This window comes from Oncorhynchus keta, chromosome 2 (assembly GCF_023373465.1).
Source record: "Oncorhynchus keta strain PuntledgeMale-10-30-2019 chromosome 2, Oket_V2, whole genome shotgun sequence".
In the NCBI taxonomy this organism is placed as follows: Eukaryota; Metazoa; Chordata; class Actinopteri; order Salmoniformes; family Salmonidae; genus Oncorhynchus; species Oncorhynchus keta.
Genome location: NC_068422.1, coordinates 32,459,104 through 32,478,198, shown reverse-complemented (window position 1 = coordinate 32,478,198; position 19,095 = coordinate 32,459,104). Strand labels below are relative to the sequence as shown.

The 19,095-nt window shown below is 43.1% G+C and overlaps 1 protein-coding gene across 3 annotated transcripts in view; it reads right to left on the bottom strand.

Moving 5' to 3' along the window:
- Window positions 1-19,095, bottom strand: part of LOC118399482 (attractin-like protein 1) — a 340,601-nt gene that overhangs the window by 205,512 nt on the left and 115,994 nt on the right. For all 3 annotated transcript variants that reach the window (XM_035795604.2, XM_035795612.2, XM_035795619.2), the window contains one exon: window positions 3,964-4,057. In XM_035795604.2, coding sequence (XP_035651497.1) covers window positions 3,964-4,057 — 94 coding nt within the window. The remainder of the gene's footprint in view (window positions 1-3,963; window positions 4,058-19,095) is intronic.

Genomic DNA, 19,095 nt, shown 5'->3' with positions numbered 1-19,095 from the left:
CCTGCATAACAGGACATTTCATTTAAGTGAACCAAAACTTTTGAACGGTAGTGTCACGCCCTGACCATAGTTTGCGTTGTTTGTTTCTATGTTTTGTTTGGTCAGGGTGTGATATGAGTGGGCATTCTATGTTGTATGTCTGTTTCGATGTGTTTGGTCTGATATGGTTCTCAATCAGAGGCAGGTGTTAGTCGTTGTCTCTGATTGGGAACCATATTTAGGTAGCCTGTTTTGTATTGTGGGGTGTGGGTGATTGTTCCTGTTTCCTGTGTTTACGTTACAGGACTGTCTCAGCTTCGTTAATTTAGTCGGTTTATTGTTTTTGTTCGTTGTTAAAGTATTCTATTAAAATTGATAATCATCACGCTGCATTTTGGTCCTCCTCTCTATCTCCAGACGAAGAACGTTACAGGTAGTGTATATGTATATGTTTATATCATACAGTGGACGCCTAAGCCTATGAGTGCAATGCCCTGATGCATTTAGTGCTCAAATCTCAGACCGCTGAACCGTGAGCTGAACATTTGTTTTAGGAAAGTAAAAAACAATAGGCTATGAAGTTTCTCATATGCTACAAATCAAAACACAAGGAATGGTGTTTTGTCATTTGTTAAAGGATGATTCTAAGCACATGTAAATGTGGCTCATTTGGCCAATATCCTTTGTTTATTGATGGCGTTGACTGCGTGGGTGGACACCCTAATGGGTTACACACGCAACGCATATGGATGACCGGTACATTTCTGAAATGTCCGATAGATTTTTTTTATCTTACCCGGGACCCGGCGCAAAACCTTGATACACATACACACCAATAAACACACACATTCTGGACCCACACATGTAAAAACACAAACAGGCACACTGATATGGCTGACACATAAATATACATTCACTATACTTATTATATCTACAAATATATAGAACTATATAACTTAACAGTTGGTCACAAAAACATAAACTCATATACATGCACGCCACAAGCGCACAAAACAAAACCACCCACGCACAGACACAGGCATCCTGCTCTTGCTAATGGTTCCTTTATTGCAGCCCGCCAGAGCGTGCACACCTGCTGAAGCAGGGGGATGGGGGCGCTTACCGGCAGCCCAGGGGAAATTGCTCGTTCATAATCAAAATGGCAAATAAATAAATGCCTTCCATTACACACAGCCATTTTGAGAACTCTCAGATAAACAAACAGAGTTTTGACGGCAAAAGCATTTGATTGGAAATTGACATTAAGCAGTCGCGCACAGTGCCGGCAACCGAGAGAACAAATATAAATCAATGCGGGAAGCCAACTGCTCTCACTCACGACACTTCAAGTATCTAAGTGAAGGACGACTGAAAAATAGGAATTATTTTTCCAAGTTACTGACTGTTCACCATTCTCCAACATTCAGAGTTTTGCGGATTAAAAACAACATTTCTTCCGTGCATGGTTTAATCATATCACTTTGAATCTCTTTTTCTGTAGCCTAGTTTGATACTGTACAGGTTAACATATTTGAGGAGTCATGAATCTACTGTAAACATCCAATTTGGTTTAGATTGAAATGGGTGGAAAAACTAGGACTTGGAAGGCTTTCCAATAGATGTTGGAACATTGCTGTTGGGACAAGGGCATTAGTGAGGTTGGGCACTAATGTTGAAAGATTAGGCCTGGTTTGCAGTCCGAGTTCCAATTCATCCCAAAGGTGTTTGATCGGGTTGAGGTCAGGGCTCTGTGCAGGCCGGTCAAGTTCTTCCACACCGATCTCGAGAAACCATTTCTGTATGGACTTCGCTTTGTGGATGGAAGCATTGTTATGCTGAAACAGGAATGGCCCTTCCCCAAACTGTTGCCACAAACTTGAAAGCACAGAATTGTCTAGAGTGTCATTGTGTGCTGTAGCATTAAGATTTCTCTTCACTGAAACTAAGGGGCCTAGCCCGGACCATGAAAAACAGCTCCAGACCATTATTACTCCTCCAACAAACTTTACAGTTGGCACTATGCATTTGGGCATGTAGCGTTCTCCTGGCATCCGCCAAACCCAGATTCATCAATCCAGAGAATGCGTTTCCACTGCTCCAGAGTCAAATGGTGGTGAGCTTTACACCTGCAGTCAGGTCAAGACCCTGGTGAGGATGATGAGCACGCAAATGAGCTTCCCTGAGATGATTTATGACAGTTTGTGCAGAAATTCTTCGGTTGTGCAAACCCACAGTTTCACCAGCTGTCCTGGTCGCTCGTCTCAAACCATCCCATAGGTGAAGAAGCTGGATGGGGAAGTCCTGGACTGGTGTGGTTACATGTGGTTTGTGGTTGTGAGGGCAGTTGAGCGTACTGCCAAATTCTCTAAAACGACGTTGGAAGCAGCTTATGGTAGAGAAATTCCCATTCAATTATCTGGCAACAGGTCTGGTGGACGTTCCTTCATGCATGCCAATTGCACGCTCCCTCAACTTGAGACATGTGTGGCATTGTGTTGTGTGACAAAACTGCACATTTTCGAGTGGCCAGTTATTGTCCCCAGCACAAGGTGCACATGTGTAATGATCATGCTGTTTAATCAGTTCATTGATATGCCACACCTGTCAGGTGGATGGATTATCTTGGCAAAGGAGAAATGCTCAATAACAGGGATGTAAAAAAATGTGGAAAATTTCTGGGATCTTTTATTTCAGCTCATGAAACGGAACACTTTACATGTTGCATTTATATTTTTGTTCAGTACATTATGACCACTCTGTGGAAATCTGAGACTCTCATGAACACAATGGTGTTCTCCGTGTTGCCATTGGACACCCTCAAGCCTCACAAGACGCATATGAAGGTCCCCGGGAACCAGTTTTAAAAAATGAATGGAAGTATATATGGAGATGGTTGAATGACTAAAATAAGGGGATAAATACATGTCAAAATACATTTCCTGATCTTTCTTATCTCTCTCAGATATAGGACAGACACTGCAGAACAAAGTTCCTTTAGATTTTTGGGGGGACTATTTCTATTGGCTAACAGCAGTAATGCCAAATTCAATGTTTCATCCGATTTTTGTAATTATTGTATATTTTTATAACTTAAAGGGACTTAAACTTCTAAATCAAATAGCTAAATGATTGTTGGTATGACCATCTTAAAACAATTCCATATGTTAGCTTGGAACCCCCCATCCGCCGGCTTAGACTATAGAGGGTTAATAGAGAGTGTGCATGCACGTGTGAGCAATGCAGGAGACTGCACAGCATGTCAGTCCTGTAAAGGGAGCAAAGGTCAGATGGTAATGATGAGAGATGTCCCATTTGCAAAACAAAACCTATTCACTCGCATTCAAAGCACCGCTATAAAATACACATGCACACATGATTTGATTAAGAGAGACTATTCTACACGATATATGCATGCACACTTACTTTCTTCATCAATCTCTCAATCCCTCAAAGACACGTGCATGCAAACTCACACACACGCACGTGCGCACACGCACGCACACAGGCACCTTCCAGTGTTGAGTAGGCCTCATTAGAACACCACAGTGCCAGTGGCAGCAGTGCACTCCTCGACTCCCAGATTTATTGATGCAGCATTTTTCACCCTGCCTTTACTGCGCCAGTGAAGGCACTTTGGGGTATTATAGTGCTGCAGAAGGCCAGCCTGGCACTCTGATGGCACAAACACAGTGGGTGCTGTGGCCCCTGTGCCAACCCCTATTACTGGTACTAAAGCCTGGGATTTAAGGCCCTAAACGCAAATTAACATAGAGACAAATTGCTGACACTGTGAGACTCAAAGGGTCAGAGTGCGTACAGCCCCACATCTCATCCACAGCTAGAGACGACCAGGTCAAAACAGTAGTAGTGGGATATACCATTAACATGGTAGGAGCTAAAATCATCCTATGTATTGCTGTTGTGGTGGAATGATGCAAAAGGGTTGATAATGAAGTGTGCCAAGACAAAATACATCATACTTACAGCTGGCACTGGTCTCCCTTGATCCCCTTGGTTTGACAGTAACATTTCCCTGACGACACCTGACATAGATTGGCATGTCCGTTGCACTTGCAAGCTGCCATGATCAAATAAAACAAAAGGGAGGAGAAAGAAAGAGAGGAGAGCAGGGGAGAGAGGAGAAAGAGGAAAACACTGTCAGTCTTCTCACAATGATGCACAACACAAACCTGTGAGTCAAACCTATGAGTCAGTGAGTCAGACAGGAGAGTGACAGGGCTGAACATGGGCCTGAGCTCTCGGGCGAATCTGACATCTTTTCCTGGACTGTTCTGTTTATGTCTAAACACCACTATCTGGTGGCAAAGGGATCAACACTGTTGTCCTCACCTAACCTTAAAATCAGTGACCTTGGGTTAGCCAGAGGGGAGTGACAGTGAGTCACAATGTGATCGTTGCAGAGGACAAGACAGCATTGAATATAAACATATTGCACACTCAAGAGCAACATTAGGCAGATACAGTTTGAATGTTTACAGCAAGTCAATGTTTAAATCATGACTGTTAGCTTCTGTATATATGCTGACCCGAAACCTTGGGGATAAAATTATCCGTTGAAATTGCATGTGTATGTCAAAAAATGATGGGACTGGGGAGTGTGTTTACAGTTACTCATTCTGAGTGGTCTGATCGAGAGAATGCACAGGAAATGGATAGAACGCTGTTTCAGAGAAATGAGGTCAAGGTAACCTGGGGCAGAGAGGGCATAATGAGACCAAAATACTCTCAAGCCATTATATGAGTGAGTCTAAGTACATGATTCCATAGAAGGGTCCTTTGGAGGAAGGGCTGTTGACATATACACTACACAAAAGTATGTGGACACCCCTTAAAATTTGTGGATTCGGCTATTTCAGCCACACCCGTTACTGACAGGTGTATAAAATCTAGCACAAAGCCATGCAATCTCCATAGACAAACTTTGGAAGTAGAATGGCCTTACTGAAGAGCTCAGTGATTTTCAACGTGGCACCGTCATAGGATGCCACTCTTCCGACAAGTCAGTTCGTCAAAATTCTGCCCTGCTAGAGCTGCCCCGTAAGTGCTGTTATTGTGAAGTGGAAATGTCTAGGAGCAACAACGGCTCCGCCGCCAAGTGTTAGGTCATTCAAGCTCACAGAATGGGACTGCTAGGTACTAAAGTGCGTAGCGTGTAAAAATAATCTGTCCTCGGTTGCAACACTCACTACAGAGTTCCAACCTGCCTCTGGAAGCAATGTCAGCACAAAAACTGTTTGTCGAGAGCTTCCTGAGATGGGTTTCCATGGCAGAGAAGCCGCATACAAGCCTAAGATCACCATGTGCAATGCCAAGCATCGGCTGGATTGGTGTAAAGCTCGCCGCCATTGGACTCTGGAGCAATGGGAACGCGTTCTCTGGGGTGATGAATCACGCTTCACCAACTGACAGTCCGATGGACAAATCTGGGTTTGGTGGATGCCAGAAGACCACTACCTGCCCGAATGCATAGTGCCAACTGTAAAGTTTGTTGGATGAGGAATAATGGTCTGGGGTTGTTTTTCATGGTTCAGGTTAGGCCCCTTAGTTCCAGTGAAGGGACATTTTAACACCACAGCATTCAATGACATTCTAGACAATGCTGTGCTTCCAACTTTGTGGTAACAGTTTGGGGAAGACCCTTTTCTGTTTCAGCATGACAATGCCTCCATGAACAAAGCGAGGTCCATATAGAAATGGTTTGTCGAGGTCCGTGTGGAAACTTGACTGGAGTGCACAGAGCCCTGATGTCAAACCCATCGAACCCCTTTGGGATGAATTGGAACGCCGACTGCAAGCCAGGCCTAATCGACCAACATCGGTGCCTGACCTCACTAATGCTCTTGTGGATGAATGGAAGCAAGTCCCTGCAGCAATGTTCCAACATATAGTGGAAATCCTTCCCAGATCAACTCCATGTTAATGCCCATGATTTTGGAATGAGATGTTCGACGCTCAGGTGTCCACATACCTTTTGCCATGTAGTGTATTTTACATGTATCTTAAATCATAAGAGAGAAATAATTTATTGATGGAATATTTGTGAAACATTATGGAGTCTTAAATGAGGCCTGGGTAAGCCAAAATATCACAAATCGTCTAACTTTAATTAAGTATTTCTCAATTATGCCATGTCAAATAAATGTCAATAATCCTTCATCCAAAGAACCCTTCTATGGATAAAATATGAGGAAAAAATATGAGCAATCACAAGAGCGAGAGAGAGAATCTGTGAATGTAGCATGATGTCTGACTCATCCAGCTCCTTACAGAAGTTTGGCAGGTATTACTCCAGATCTAACAGTCTGTTCTTAAAATACATAGGCAAATACTTTCACTCGCTCAGAAACGTTGCCACAACAAACAGTTCCAGTGACGAATCATCAGGACAAAAACAACACATTGAAATATCCCATTAAAACTTGACTTTCATACATAAAGTATAGACAGACCCTTAGGGTCCACTGTGATGTCCCTGACACTGGAAAGAAAAACTAGACCATCCTCGTCCTTCTCCATACTGCTGTTCTGTAGGAGGCACCACTAACTAACTACTGCAGCAGTAGAGACATGCCACTTCACTTCCACTGTCTGTCCTATTTTCAGAGAAACACAGAGAGATCAAAATAATGGAATTAACATGGAAAATACAATGAGGATTCTGTGTTGGAAGGCATTGCAGCTTGTTAGCTTTTTATCTTTGGGGCATATGCTTTACGAGCGGTAGCTCTCTCTGTGCATCCCAGCGCAAATTCCCAAATGGAGCTCTCCACCTCCATCTCTCCCTCTTTTGAACAAAGCCAAATATAGAAGTTTGACAAATAGATGTATTGTATTTTAATCAGATGTAACTGACCCAATTAAAGAAGCTGACACAGAGACCATGTAAGATAGCTCTCAGTAAATATTTTTTTCATGATACTATTCCCCTTGACAGCAACGTTAGTATTTTCTGTACAATGAGATGTTTTGGTATTTTATTAGGATACACTGCCCTCTCTCACAGCCCTAGTGGTATCTGTACTACAGCATAACATAAACACGCTATCAAACATACTCAAACACATCCCACACTTCCATAACCAGATACTTGTTCACACACACAGACACAAGATTAAATGCCTCCTCTCACAGTCATACCAAAAACAAAAAAGTATAAATATATTTTAGTGATTCAGCTATAATATATAATAATAGATGTGTGATACATTGACAATATGCAAGGAAAATCTGATAGCAGTCACAATGAAAATAGAAATTGGATAAATAGAATGAATGATCATTGGCCCAGTGCATGTATAGCTCTGTGACTACATTGTCAAACTCCCAAAGTGTCTAGTATGCATAGTATTAACAGGGGGTTAGCTATTGTAGGCTGTGCTGTAGAGACAGGGCCTGCAGCTGTAGAGCTCCTCTCCTCTCTGTGCAGAGCAGACACTGATATGATTTATGGTTAAATTAGGATCTGTATAAAATGTACTATCATAATAGGAGCAGAGCAGTGTGCTTCAGGAGCTGCTGTATAAGCACTTAGACAGGAAGATGTGGGGAGCATGGACTGACTCAATACCACTACAACAGGGTCTACTGCAGATATACACACACACACACACCACACACACACACGGAACTATATACATGAACCTAAACGGACAAGGAACAAACAAGCACACTATTGTGCCTATGCTTGCAGAGACATAAATATAGTGTGCAGTACATATACGAATGCATATGAGCAGACTCACAGCCCTGACCCTCACTTTACTCTTGTTATTTCATAACGGTGGTTGTCTACAGGGACTGCTTCTAAAGTTCTCAACAACTGACACATCTATACATACCAGCAGAAGAAACCACAATGTATCTCTTAGAATGCGGAGACACAATGCAGCTCACACTTCTGAGCCAAGTTCTGAGACAACAAGCTGTGATAGCTAGCTGATTGGCTACAAAGGCTGGTCTGACACACCTGAGCCTCCCATACTGCACACTCTGGTCCAGTGAGACTTGACACATCTTAGATTGTGTGTCCCTATAGTGTAACACTGTGTGGTGCACGGTGGCATACAGGTAGCAGTGGTGTCTCATGACATTCACTGTCAGTCCCTCTAGGGCCCTCCTTTTGCTGAGGTTAACACATATGACTAAGTTCTAAAAATGAAAGGAGGAAAAAAAGTGTCTTCGAGGTAGTTTTGCGGGGCAGAAATCCTGGACTAAGAAGTAATTGCAGAACCCATTGATGTGATTCAAAATAGTTTAGTGCCAATTTAGCAGATTTAATTTCAACACTGTAACCAGCACACAGGGCTTCAGTGTTTGCCTGTTTTAAAACCTTGCCTGTTAAATCAGCCATTGATTCAGGCCAAAGAATCCAGGTGAGTGGACTCAATATAATAAATTACACAATTAAGCGCCAGGGAGAAACTAGCCTAAGACTCATTCTAGTCATCTAGGACTAGAGTTGAAGTCACCTGCTGGAAACTGATTGATTTCTAACAAGGTGAAATAGTACCCTAACCCCTTATATGCTCCCTGGCTAGATCAATTACATTTACAGTGGGTATGCCTGCATTTGGCTGCTCATCCATTCATTCAACATGGCATGTGTCACTGCTAGTTATTTACCACACTAAAACCTCTTTTGATTGAGTATGCCTTGAAAACAGTATTGCATTAGGAGCCACTAAACTCTGATGCGTGGGAGGGGATTGGATGTGAAAAAGCATCACACACCATATTTTCTGCTGACAACACAAAAATAAGATACCAAAAAAAAGAATCTTCTAACCGATGAGCGGATTTGATATAAATCATATTTCCCATTCCTCGTGCAAGCCTCTGCAGAGCCTACAATTTCTCACCCCACTGCATCCTGCATCTGTGCGTAAGAGACAGCAGATCTAATGCACATACACTACAATGGTGTGTGCGTGCGCGTGTGTGTTGGTTGGTTCTTCTACCCTTGTGGGAACCAAAAATCACAAAGGCCCCAGAAGGACAGTAAAACAAGGAAAATGCTCCCTTGTCCCCATTAGGACAAGGGCTATTTTAACCTTTGGGGTTAAGGGTTAAGGTTAGAAATTGGGTTTAGGGTTTTGATTACAGGTTAAACCTGCAATATGCAACTTTTTGGGCTACCTGACCAAATTCATATAGAAAGGTTATAGATCTTTCATTCTCATTGAACGCAAGTCTAAGATCTGTTCTATGTGCTCTATTTCTATACTTCCCATTCTTAAGTTTCGTTTTTGCCTCATTTATCTTTGGTTTTGTACACCAGCTTCAAACAGCAAAACATTATTTAACATTATGGAACATATATATATATTTCACAGCAGTTTAGATGGTACAATGATCCTCTTCGCTATACTTGCTTGTTTTTCAAACTAAAATTAGGCAATCTATTCGAATTTTAGCAACTGGCGGTGGGAAATGGCGGAGCAATTTCTGCATAGCGCACCTTTAGGGAAAATAGGATTTTGAATCGAAATCCATTTTAGGTCCCCATGTGTGTTGTTGTGTGGTTGTTTTAATTATTGTGTTACATAAACCAGGTTTCCATCCAACCTACATGTTGGTAAAAAATGTCATGACAGGCCTGATAGAAACAGCAAATGTGTCTGTAAATTTTGCAAATGTACCACTGAAAAATAAAATAGACAAAGTGAGATCTTTTTGTATCAGTAAAACTAATTATGGGAGAAATGGTGGTGGAAACGCCTTTATGTGCAAATATTGATATAATAACCATCATATAGGAGTAAACTTGGAGTCACGCGATGATATGTTGTGTGGTACTCCCACTAGGACTCAAGAAAGCATGCAGTTCATTAGGCTACAAATTAAATAAGTTATGATAAACTTCACAGGGTGGTGAAAGTGCACAAATAAAATATCAAATCTAATTGTATTTGTCACATGCGCCGATGTCACGTTCTGACCTTTATTTCCTTTGTTTTGTCTTTATTTAGTATGGTCAGGGCGTGAGTTGGGGTGGGCAGTCAGAGAAACACACAATGTTGGGGTTTTGAGTTCAGCCTAGTATGGTTCTCAATCAGAGGCAGGTGTCGTTAGTAGTCTCTGAGAATCATACTTAGGTAGCCTGGGTTTCACTTTTGAGTTGTGGGTGTTTGTTTTCCGAGTCAGTGTTTGTCACCACATGGAACTGTTTCGTTGATGCACGTTATTTTTTGTTTTGTTCGAGTGTTCAGTTGTTTTTGTAATAAATCATTATGTACACTTACCACCCTGCGTTTTGGTCCGATCCCTGCTACACCTCCTCAGAAGAGGAAGAATGTCGTTATAGCCGAATACAACAGGTAGACCTTACCGTGAAATGCTTACTTACAAGCCCTTAACCAACACCACAGTTCAAGAAATAGAGTTAAGAAAATATTTACTAAATAAACTAAAGAAAAAAAAATCTAATCAAATCACAAAGTAATAAGAAAATTACATAAGAATAATGAGGCTATATACAGGGGGTACCTGTACAGAGTCAATGTGGGGTACAAGTTGGTCGAGGTAATTTGTAAAATGAATATGCATAGATAATAAACAGCGAGTATGTAACGGTTTTCTAGGTGTGGTGAAGGAGAGTCGGACCAAAACGCAGCGTGTAGATTGCGATCCATGTTTAATGAAACAAACGTAAACACAAACACTACAAAACAATAAACGTAACGAAAACCGAAAACAGCCTATACTTGTCAACTAACACAGCGACAGGAACAAAGACACTAAGGACAATCACCCATGACAAACTCAAAGAATATGGCTGCCTAAATATGGTTCCCAATCAGAGACAACGATAAACACCTGCCTCTGATTGAGAACCACTCCAGACAGCCATAGACTTTGCTAGATCACCCCACTAGCTACAATCCCAATATATACACACCAAAACCCCAAGACAAAACACACCACAATACAAAAACCCCATGCCACACCCTGGCCTGACCCAATACATAAAGATAAACACAAAATACTTCGACCAGGGCGTGACAGAGTAGCAGCAGTGTAAAAACCGAGAGGGGGGGGGGGTGGTAGCGGAGAGAACAGTCTATGACTGGTGACTGGAGTCTTTCACAATTTGTGGGCCTTCCTCTGACACTGCCTGTTATATAGGTAGGTCCTGGATGGCAGGAAGCTTGGCCCCAGTGATGTACTGGGTACTGGGCCGTACACACTACCCTTTGTAGCGCCTTACGGTCAGATGCCTAGCAGTTGCCATACCAGGCGGTGATGCAACCGGTCAAGATGCTCTCGATGGTGTAACTGGGGACCCATGCCAAATCGTTTCAGTCTCCTGAGGGGGAAAAGGTGTTGTCGTGCCATCTCACAACTGTCTTGGTGTGTTTGGACCATGATATAGTTTGTTGGTGATGTGGACACCAAAGAACTTGATATTCTGGAACCTCTCCACTTCAGCCCTGTTGATGTTAATGGGGGCCTGCTCTGCCCTCCTTTTCCTGTAGTCCACGAACAGCTCCTTTGTCTTTCTCACATTAAGGGAGAGATTGTTGTCCTGGCACCACACTGACAGGTCTCTGACCTCCTCCCTATAGGCTGTCTCATTGTTGTCGGTGATCAGGCCTACCACTGTTGTGTTGTCAGGCTGTTGAAGTTGTGCTTGGGCACGCAGTCGTGGGTGAACAGGGAGTACAGGAGGAGAATAAGCCTGCACCCCTGATGAGCTTGATGCTCCTTTCCAATAAATATCTAGGGTCTTAGTCTGGTGACATAATGATCGATGCTTGGCTGACATTTGATAAGTAAAAAATGATCTGAAACATTATGCGGAATTAGAATATTAGCATGAAAATCTGTCATCAATTGGATGAAAACCTAGCTATAGAGACCAAAGCATTGACTGAAATCTTGATCCTAGTACTTGGTCGGCAAGTTGATTTCATGGATGACCATGGTAATAAATGCACTTCTTCTAATTGACGATTTACTATTCACCTCACAAGACAAAAAGTTAAAGCAACATAACCTCAATCCAAAGGAAATAATGTTCCTTGCACTACACTGAGCACGCCTCGCTTAACCATCTACCCCCCCCATCTCACTTTTCTGTTCTCCCCAATCCCCTCCACCTCCCATCTCCTCCCTTTCCATGTCTCTTTTAAATTGTGAGGAGCTGACCCCTGCCAGCCGTCACTGCTTGTCAGCGCTCTAATTGACACTTAAATCTTCCTCTGTTTAGCTGGAGCTCCACAGTGGAAAATAATACTGCAGGAGGTTTCTATAGGAACCACCAGGCTGATATACCCTCAGCTACACCCACTACACCTTAAAACCTATAGGCTGAGACTTCTACACATCAGGGTAGAGGAGTTTAATAAGGGTGTGACAGGACAATGGCTCACTGAGACAGAGGTTCAACATGAATTATATCCTACTTGATCTGTTGAGGTGTCAAAAGCCAGGCATCAACATTATTGACTGATCTCTTTGATTTGAAGAGGAGGAGTTGAAACAACAGTAGTGGCATGTAGCACCCACCACTGTGCAATTTTTATTTTATTTTTTTATTTCACCTTTATTTAACCAGGTAGGCTAGTTGAGAACAAGTTCTCATTTGCAACTGCGACCTGGCCAAGATAAAGCATAGCAGTGTGAACAGACAACACAGAGTTACACATGGAGTAAACAATTAGCAAGTCAATAACACAGTAGAAAAAATGGGCAGTCTATATACAATGTGTGCAAAAGGCATGAGGAGGTAGGCGAATAATACAATTTTGCAGATTAACACTGGAGTGATAAATGATCAGATGGGCATGTACAGGTAGAGATATTGGTGTGCAAAAGAGCAGAAAAGTAAATAAATAAAAACAGTATAAAAACAGTATGGGAATGAGGTAGGTGAAAAAGGGTGAGCTATTTACCTATAGACTATGTACAGCTGCAGCGATCGGTTAGCTGCTCGGATAGCTGATGTTTGAAGTTGGAGAGGGAGATAAAAGTCTCCAACTTCAGCGATTTTGCAATTCGTTCCAGTCACAGGCAGCAGAGTACTGGAACGAAAGGCGGCCAAATGAGGTGTTGGCTTTAGGGATGATCAGTGAGATACACCTGCTGGAGCGCGTGCTACGGATGGGTGTTGCCATCGTGACCAGTGAGCTGAGATAAGGCGGAGCTTTACCTAGCATGGACTTGTAGATGACCTGGAGCCAGTGGGTCTGGCGACGAATATGTAGTGAGGGCCAGCCGACTAGAGCATACAAGTCGCAGTGGTGGGTGGTATAAGGTGCTTTAGTGACAAAACGGATGGCACTGTGATAGACTGCATCCAGTTTGCTGAGTAGAGTGTTGGAAGCCATTTTGTAGATGACATCGCCGAAGTCGAGGATCGGTAGGATAGTCAGTTTTACTAGGGTAAGCTTGGCAGCGTGAGTGAAGGAGGCTTTGTTGCGGAATAGAAAGCCGACTCTGGATTTGATTTTTGATTGGAGATGTTTGATGAGTCTGGAAGGAGAGTTTGCAGTCTAGCCAGACACCTAGGTACTTATAGATGTCCACATATTCAAGGTTGGAACCATCCAGGGTGGTGATGCTAGTCGGGCATGCGGGTGCAGGCAGCGATCGGTTGAAAAGCATGCATTTGGTTTTACTCGCGTTTAAGAGCAGTTGGAGGCCACGGAAGGAGTGCTGTATGGCATTGAAGCTCGTTTGGAGGTTGGATAGCACAGTGTCCAATGACGGGCCGAAAGTATATAGAATGGTGTCGTCTGCGTAGAGGTGGATCAGGGAATCGCCCGCAGCAAGAGCAACATCATTGATATATACAGAGAAAAGAGTCGGCCCGAGAATTGAACCCTGTGGCACCCCATAGAGACTGCCAGAGGACCGGACAGCATGCCCTCTGATTTGACACACTGAACTCTGTCTGCAAAGTAATTGGTGAACCAGGCAAGGCAGTCATCCGAAAAACCGAGGCTGTTGAGTCTGCCGATAAGAATTTGGTGATTGACAGAGTCGAAAGCCTTGGCGAGGTCGATGAAGACGGCTGCACAGTACTGTCTTTTATCGATGGCGGTTATGATATCATTTAGTACCTTGAGTGTGGCTGAGGTGCACCCGTGACCGGCTCGGAAACCAGATTGCACAGCGGAGAAGGTACGGTGGGATTCGAGATGGTCAGTGACCTGTTTGTTGACTTGGCTTTCGAAGACCTTAGATAGGCAGGGCAGGATGGATATAGGTCTATAGCAGTTTGGGTCCAGGGTGTCTCCCCTTTGAAGAGGGGGATGACTGCGGCAGCTTTCAATCCTTGGGGATCTCAGACGATATGAAAGAGAGGTTGAACAGGCTGGTAATAGGGGTTGCGACAATGGCGGCAGATAGTTTCAGAAATAGCGGGTCCAGATTGTCAAGCCCAGCTGATTTGTACGGGTCCAGGTTTTGCAGCTCTTTCAGAACATCTGCTATCTGGATTTGGGTAAAGGAGAACCTGGAGAGGCTTGGGTGAGGAACTACGGGGCGGAGCTGTTGGCCGAGGTTGGAGTAGCCAGGCGGAAGGCATGGCCAGCCGTTGAGAAGTGCTTATTGAAGTTTTCGATAATCATGGATTTATCGGTGGAGACCGTGTTTCCTAGCCTCAGTGCAGTGGGCAGCTGGGAGGAGGTGCTCTTGTTCTCCATGGACTTCACAGTGTCCCAGAACTTTTGGAGTTGGAGGTACAGGATGCAAACTTCTGCCTGAAGAAGCTGGCCTTAGCTTTCCTGACTGACTGCGTGTATTGGTTCCTGACTTCCCTGAACAGTTGCATATCACGGGGGCTATTCGATGCTATTGCAGTCCGCCACAGGATGTTTTTGTGCTGGTCGAGGGCAGTCAGGTCTGGAGTGAACCAAGGGCTGTATCTGTTCTTGCGTTCTGCAATATTAGAAGGGTTCGGCCTGCTAACACTCAGAGTTCCATCAGAACAGGAATGGTACTTGAGTTGTTTTTACTAGCCAGGAGAGCAGGTGAGCCTGCCTTCCACCCCTGCCGTAACAATATCTGGAGGAGGGGGACAGAGGTCTTTCTACACTGAGTGTACAAAACATTAAGGACACCTGCTCTTTCCATGACACAGACTGATCAGGTGAATCCAGATGAAAGGTATGATCCCGTCTTGATGTCACTTGTTAAATCAATTTCAAATGAGTGTAGATGAAGGGGAGGAGAAGGATTTTTAAGCCTTGAGATAATTGAGAAATGGATTGTGTATGTGTGCCATACAGAGGGTGAATTGCAACGCTGCTGGGTTGTTCACGATCAACAATTTTCCCTGGGTATGGTCCACCACCCAAAGGACAGTGGGAAGCATTGGAGTCTACATGGACCAGCATCCCTGTGGAACACTTTTGCCATTCAATATTAGGATGGTGTTCCTAATGTTTGGTATACTCAGTGTACATGTGTGTTCCTAGTAAACATAAAGCTTTGCAGGTCTTTGAAGACACAGCAGGCCTGTTTGGTTCTCTCCTCTGACTGTTCATCTCCCCGGCCAGCCTTTCAACCTCCTCTCCATTAATCTCCATAGGCCTGCCAGCAAATGACAAGTTCAAATAATCATGTCATGAATAAAATAATTGAATTGGAACCAGGCACAGAAATGTAAATGTGCCAGCATTTTACAGTTCCTTTCTCCTGTCCTTCGAAGCAGTCAAAGGAGCGAGATTATACTGTACTGACTGATGTTGGCAGGCAGCATGGTGTGCCTAGTGTTCAGGATCGCCTGAGTTAAGCCTCCTCTGTGCTGCTGAAGAGATGTATTGGCACAACAGCATTAACACACTTCAAATATAATGTAAAAATATCAAATAAAATAAAATTGTATTTTGTCACATGCTCCGAATACAACAGGTGTAGGTAGACCTTACCGTGAAATGCTTACTTACAAGCCCGTAAACAACAATGCAGTTTTTAGAAAAGAGTTAAGAAAATATTTACAAAATAGAATAAATTAAATAATATACAGGGGGTACTGGTACTGAGTCAATGTGCGGGGTACTGGTTAGTCGAGGTCATTAGTACATGTAGGTAGGGGTAAACCGCGAGTAGCAGCAGTGTAAAAACAAAGGGGGATGGGGCATTTGATTAATTGTTCATCAGTCTTATGGCTTGGGGGTAGAAGCTGGAGGAGCCTTTTGGACCTAGATTTGGTGCTCCGGTGCCGCTTGCCGTGCAGTACCAGAGAGAACAGTCTGAGTGTGACTGGGGTGACTGGAGTCTTTCTGAGAATGTTTGGGGCCTTCCTCTGATATCATGGAATCTAAACCAGCAACACTGTATGTGCAGGTCTCACACGCTGCAAACAGAGACACTGACTATATAACGCAATCAACCATCTTCTCTGAAATTGAGGGTAAATTCTTTATTTTGGATTTAAAATAGACCTACCAAATCTCTATCTCCGGTTGACAAAGGACTTCTAGGCAGACGACACACAGGTAATTGTAGAGCGGTCTGTCTGTAAAGAGCACGACCTTCACAAATCCTTCAGTAATGAAGGTAAACCTAATAACCCATGTGGATCACAAACGATGCCCGGCTAAACATGATTAAGTGTCACTGAGCATTGCCTATGACATAAGGAGGGGGGCAGCAAGATGTCCAGTGAGCCCGAATGGAGATGCCAGAAAGACTAAATGGAGGCGATGATGGGCAGGAATGGAGAAGTGGGGAGGGGCAAGCTGTTCTGATCCTTCTCTGATAGATCATGTTGATCTTTGTTTGAAGACAATTACATTGTTTTTTGAATGATGTTTGTTTTTAATCAAGCTATTTGTCTAATCCTATAACTTTTGGAAGGATATAATTTTCTACCTACTTCATAAATCTAAACCATACAGATCTATCGTCATTTGATCACTTTGTTGTTGCAGAAAATTGTCCTGCGCGGCAGGAAATGCAAATAGTGGTGTATTCAAGTTTAAAAAGGTATCTAAAGTTTGTAATTTCCACCAAATATTTATTGATTTGCCCTAGTATCAACCCCTACAAAAATGGCCATTAATTATAATCTACATAATTCACATTTCCTGTTGCAGGATTAAGATAGCATATCTGAACACTGTGACTTAGCATTTAGTTCCTAAAACGCTACTTGAAACAGGACAAGTACGCACATCCAGTGTAACACGCCTATGATATATTATCATGAATAAGCACACATGGCCCCCCGCCAGATACTTTCCTAAATAGCTTTTTCACATTGTCTAGATAACAAAAAAACTAAATGGACATTGCAACCTCAATAAGTGACTGTACACCCACCCACACAACGTTCCGGGCTCTGTTTTCTACCATAAGCACTTTAGAATCCATGAATTTCCACTGTGAGCGAGTAGGCTTCTCCCCTGGCCCTGAGAAGAGATCTGTATGTGTCTCTAGCATATGGTGGAATTACAGCTCCAGATTCTCCTGTTTGGGAGGTGGCACCGATGGGAGTGTTGGTGTTTCAATTGAGGATCTCCATCTAATTAAACATCTTCAACAAAGTTAGAACCAGACAGGAATGGTGCTAAATGTCAGCAAAGCTTTTTTTCTCACTAGGACAGATTTAGCGCGTACATGTCTCTCTATGTCCCGGTTGTATAGACCACGGTTTCTCAAACTCAAACTCGGGGCCCCCCTGGATGGGAGTTTTGGTTTTTGCCCTAGCAAGCTTTGATTATTTATTAGCTGTGTATTGCTAGGGCAAGAACTAAACGTGCCGCTAGGGAGGGCCTGGTGTAGACTATAGCTATTTAATGCTTAGCGTGAAACCATCTCTTCTGAGAACTAATCATTTTCTGGTAAAGAGGGTTTGGGTTTGGTCTTCTATCTTGCCTTTGTTAGATTGTGAGGAGTCGGCAGTTTGTTGAGATAAAAGGGACTTGCTATTCTGGTTTTAATGATCGTGTAAGGTCAAGGGCTATGAAGGCAGATAAAGGCTCATGACCTTTCTGACATCAATAAGGTCTTGAATATAGAGGGAAAGAGTGACAGACAGGCCTACTCTCCACACTCAGCAGATTAGTGTATAATAGGAGGGCATCACTCTCAGGTTGATGTTTCTGTTAAACTTGACCTGCGGTTTTGACATGGTAACGAGACTCATAATAATTCAACTTCCACCACTCGGCTTCAGGTTGGCTAACAGGTATGCAATCCTACAGCAGTAGATTACTTTTCCAGATCAGAGCGCTGTGTGTGTGTGTGTGTGTGTGTGTGTGTGTGTGTGTGTGTGTGTGTGTGTGTGTGTGTGTGTGTGTGTGTGTGTGTGTGTGTGTGGCCAGAAATACGGCTGCTGGAGTGGGATTGACTGGACAGCATGAGGCTGCTGGGAAGGGTGCTCTACCGTTATGCGCCTTCATGGCCCTGGTACGCATACACACATTTTTTTTCACATGATGTAGGCATTAATACAAATGTACAGTACACTGACTCAAGCGTTCACATTCCGCATGGGTTCACACACAACAGCGTCCTTCCACACTCAACATGACAGCCACTAATTTATACCCCGCCACTGCCAAAGGGTGTGTGTGTGTGTGTATTATATGGGTCGTTCCATCTCAAAAAGCACAAGAAAGAGGATTTCAACATACACCATCTTAGATTGTTCTGAAATAATTTATGTGGTTAGAAACAGATAAGATAAGCATCCCTGCAACATTATTTTGTTGAAAGAACATATGAACTCTATAGAAATTAAGCTAATTGATTGCACCCAAATTGGCAATTTCAATATGTTTCATTCATATAATAGTCAGTAAATATAGTACCCAGCATGCAATTTGGACCAAACCTCTTCTTAATAATGATTTAGCAATGGTCAAAAGCAACCCACGGACCCCCCCAAACAGTATCAGTTCACTAGTGTGAAGCTGCGGCTAAGAGTATTGCTTCTTCATACTATGTATCTATTCTCAGTGAATTTGGTGATGGTTATTTTCCCCTTTTCAGCGAAATGTGTTATTGAAGTTGTCATACAACCTGATATTACCAGAGGCTGACCACTAGATGGTGCTGTTCCTGCTATTAGGTTAAAAAAGTGTGAATCATTTTGACCCCCTTCAATGTTAATTCATGACTAAACCTTTAAATGATAATGAT